This window comes from Formica exsecta, unplaced genomic scaffold, assembly GCF_003651465.1.
Source record: "Formica exsecta isolate Colony F162 unplaced genomic scaffold, ASM365146v1 scaffold172, whole genome shotgun sequence".
NCBI lineage: Eukaryota > Metazoa > Arthropoda > Insecta > Hymenoptera > Formicidae > Formica > Formica exsecta.
This window is the reverse complement of record NW_021849037.1, coordinates 255,239-258,630: the sequence shown is the minus strand read 5'-3', so window position 1 is coordinate 258,630 and position 3,392 is coordinate 255,239. Positions and strand designations below refer to the sequence as shown.

The following is a 3,392-nucleotide window of genomic DNA, read 5'->3' as shown; positions in this document are numbered from 1 at the left end:
ATTTTCTGTCGTTCTCCTTTTTACACTCTACATTTTATTTTATCGTGTTTTACCATACTTGACAGCGATTATAGTCATTGTTTTTAATTATCTTATATTTCATTGTAATTTTTATGTTTAATTTATAATTAATTTACTGTACTTGACAACTTTTTAAATGTTATTTATTTATTTATCCATTTAATTTGACAAACATCTTTTTACAACGACAAAAAGTTTGTTTTTATTTTATTTTTTGGATAGTTTGTCTGGACTGTTTTCATATATATTTATTTATTTATTATTTTGATTTTATACTACAGACAATGCTGATATTGTTTTTCATTTCACTGTTTTGACAATTTAATTTTTTTTGTATCGTTGTTTACCGCTATTGGTAACATTTGTTTTTATCATCTCACCTTTTTCGCCGAACAATACTTCTCATTACTCTGTGGTTAGTTAGTGAGTTTAGTTAAGACTTTGCGTTGCTGAAAAATTTTTGCTGTCGACTTGTGCGTTGCGTCTCTTTTATACACAATTATTAACGTATCATCATGTTCGTGGATTCATGCTTAATGAATCGAGGTTTCTGCCCCGAAATAACATGGACTACATGGAGAATGGTTTTTGCCTTTTGGAGCGACATGAGGGATTACGCCTTCTACCGTTGGTTACCATGTAACTCTGCGCTTTAATTGATTAAGATTCTTTCTGTATACCGTTTATATTGTTGAGTTTAGTATTATTTGCGCTGATGATGGCCAAAAAAAGGGCCGAAACGTCCGCCATTCGCGAATCATGTAATTAAAGAAATTCTCTAATTTTTTAATTTATTTTTTGGTTTAAATTATATACCTTTGCGCCCAAAAAACTGCGCGTGGCTCTTTTGCCTTTTTATTCGGAGTTTACTTGATTTCAATTATGAGTTTTGGGACACCCTGTATATACAATAATTCAATATGTACTTATGGTTTACTTTAGTTTCAATTCACAAATTAATATTGATTTGTGAATTAAAGCCGTGTAAATCAGAATTCAATATTGATTTGTGAATTATACAGGCTTTAAATCACAAATCAAAATTGATTTATGAATTATATCGGCTTTAAATCACAAATCAAAGTTGATTTGTGAATTATACCAGCTTTAAATCACGAATCAAATTTGAATTATGAATTAAAGCCGGTGCAATTCACGAATCAAAATTGATTTGTGAATTAAAGCGTGAGTAATTCATAAATCTAATTTGAATTATGAATTAAAGCTTAGTATAATTAATAATTAAGAATTGATTTATGAATTACTCCTGAATTAGATTAAAAATTGATTTAATTATTTGCAACCCTGGTTTTTACTTTAAACAAGAGATATAATTTTGTAAAAGAAATAATATATTAAACACATATATACAGGGTGTATCTGAAATGATGAACTAAACTTTAGGAGCGTATTCTAGAGGTCAAAATGAGACTTTTTTTTCTTATGAACATGGGTCCGCAAATGAACCCCCCTCCGAGCTAAAATTCGAAAATGTGTGAAATACGTTTTTATTTTTTCATTTTAGTGGCTTACTTTATTTCATAATTTATTGCGCTATACCAAATTTCAACTTTCTGCCATTTTTTTTTCTGAAATAGCCAATTTTTAATTTTTTCCCCAAACTTTAGGGGCCTCTAGCTCGGAGGTGGGTTCATTTGCGGACCTATGTTCATAGGAAAAAAAAGTCTTATTTTGATCTCTAGAATATGCTCCTAAAGTTTAGTGCATCATTTCAGATACACCCTGTATAATTATATAATTTACAGAATTCCCAGAAGAAGACAATAGTTCTGTTAAAGCAGCGCTTACGGGTGCAGCTAAACTTGGCATATTTCCGGTTTGCGTTTTGAATATTTCTAATACACGCGGTACGGCAGAGCTTCTATTATGCTATAATGAATTTGGTGTATTTGTGGACGAAAATGGTAGAAGAACTCGCGCCGTTGATCCAGTATGGAACCATTTACCATTTGCTTTTGGTAGATATCGTTTCAATTACATAATTGTAGATGACATTACAATTAATAAATAATTCTATCTAATAAAACTTTTATTTTATTTTTTTCAGCATTCTGCAATCCATATTTATTCATTATTCATTTCTCGTCTGTCGAGATTGTAAAACTCGATGCAGAAGCGTACAATTCATCGGAAAAAAGTCCCGAACGTATGTTAATCGAATTATCTAGTCCACGTTATCTAGGTACGGCGGGCACGAAAGGAATTTACGTAGCGACTATAAATTCTTATCTTGAATTGCTGAAGATTGACGGTTTTTCCAATATGCCAACGTTGAACGGTAGTTTAACAAGTCTGGACACATTGTAAGTCTTTCTTTTCTTTGATATAAAATTATCGATGCAGATAAATTGAAACGATTCATTCAATATATTATATAGATTGTTATAATTATATTTATTTTTACAGAGCTCAAGAAGATGAAAGTAGCTCGGAATTCAGTTTCACATCGAGTTTAATGGAGGCTTTAGATGGACAGGGAAAAAAGGTACACTTTGGCGGAGTGCACAAATATTGAAGTAGGTCTTGTATACAATCTATTTGATTTAATTTCATATTACTATTTTTTGATTTATTAGAAATTAGCAATTTGTGTATATGAAAACTTATTCATATGACAGCAATTATTACGAAAAAAATATCATTTCTATTCTATAGAAAAAGTAAAAGACAAGTAGAATAATAGTAAATTTAAAATTATACTCTTATCATGTTTCTCTTTAACAGAGAACTTGAATGCGTAAAAAAATAGAGACAAACGCCGCGCGCGCGCGCGCGCGCGTGTCATGATGAAGATCTCAAATACTCTTGCCACGTTATTAACTCTCTGATTAGTTAATCGAGTTTATTTTCTATATGTGCAACTGCCAGTGTTAATTAATATAATAATTTATTGATTCATAAAATAAATAAGTTTATATATAAAATTATTAAATGTACTTATTTTTTTATTGAATTAACGCGTTCGAAGTATTCGCAATAAAAAAAGAAAAAAAAGCGGCTAAATGGTTTGACAAAGTTTGCATTGAATGCATTCAGCATATCATAAGTGCTTAAAAAAGGCTAAAGATTAAAAGACGTGTGGCATTTAATTATAAAATAAAATTCCGCATCTAATTATATCATTAAGCTCTATTTCTTGTATATTCTAATAACTTTAGTTTCTTCTAATATAATCACCAATATAATCATAAGAAAATCACAAGAAAATATAAAGATAATTTTTATTTACATATATAAGAGTAAACAACTGTGTACTTAAATGTATTGTATTATATAAATTAGTATATATATATTAGTGATATAACAGCACATAATATTATATTTTCCTTATGTATATTAATAAAACTTTA

The 3,392-nt window shown here is 29.2% G+C and overlaps 1 protein-coding gene across 1 annotated transcript in view; it reads left to right on the top strand.

Moving 5' to 3' along the window:
* LOC115233355 overlaps window positions 1–3,159 on the top strand; it is a 23,558-nt gene extending 20,399 nt beyond the window's left edge. Inside the window, 3 exon segments of the mRNA XM_029803719.1 lie at window positions 1,788–2,000; window positions 2,090–2,345; window positions 2,449–3,159. Coding sequence (XP_029659579.1) covers window positions 1,788–2,000; window positions 2,090–2,345; window positions 2,449–2,557 — 578 coding nt within the window. The 3' untranslated portion in view covers window positions 2,558–3,159.
* Window positions 3,160–3,392: the final 233 nt, after the last annotated feature.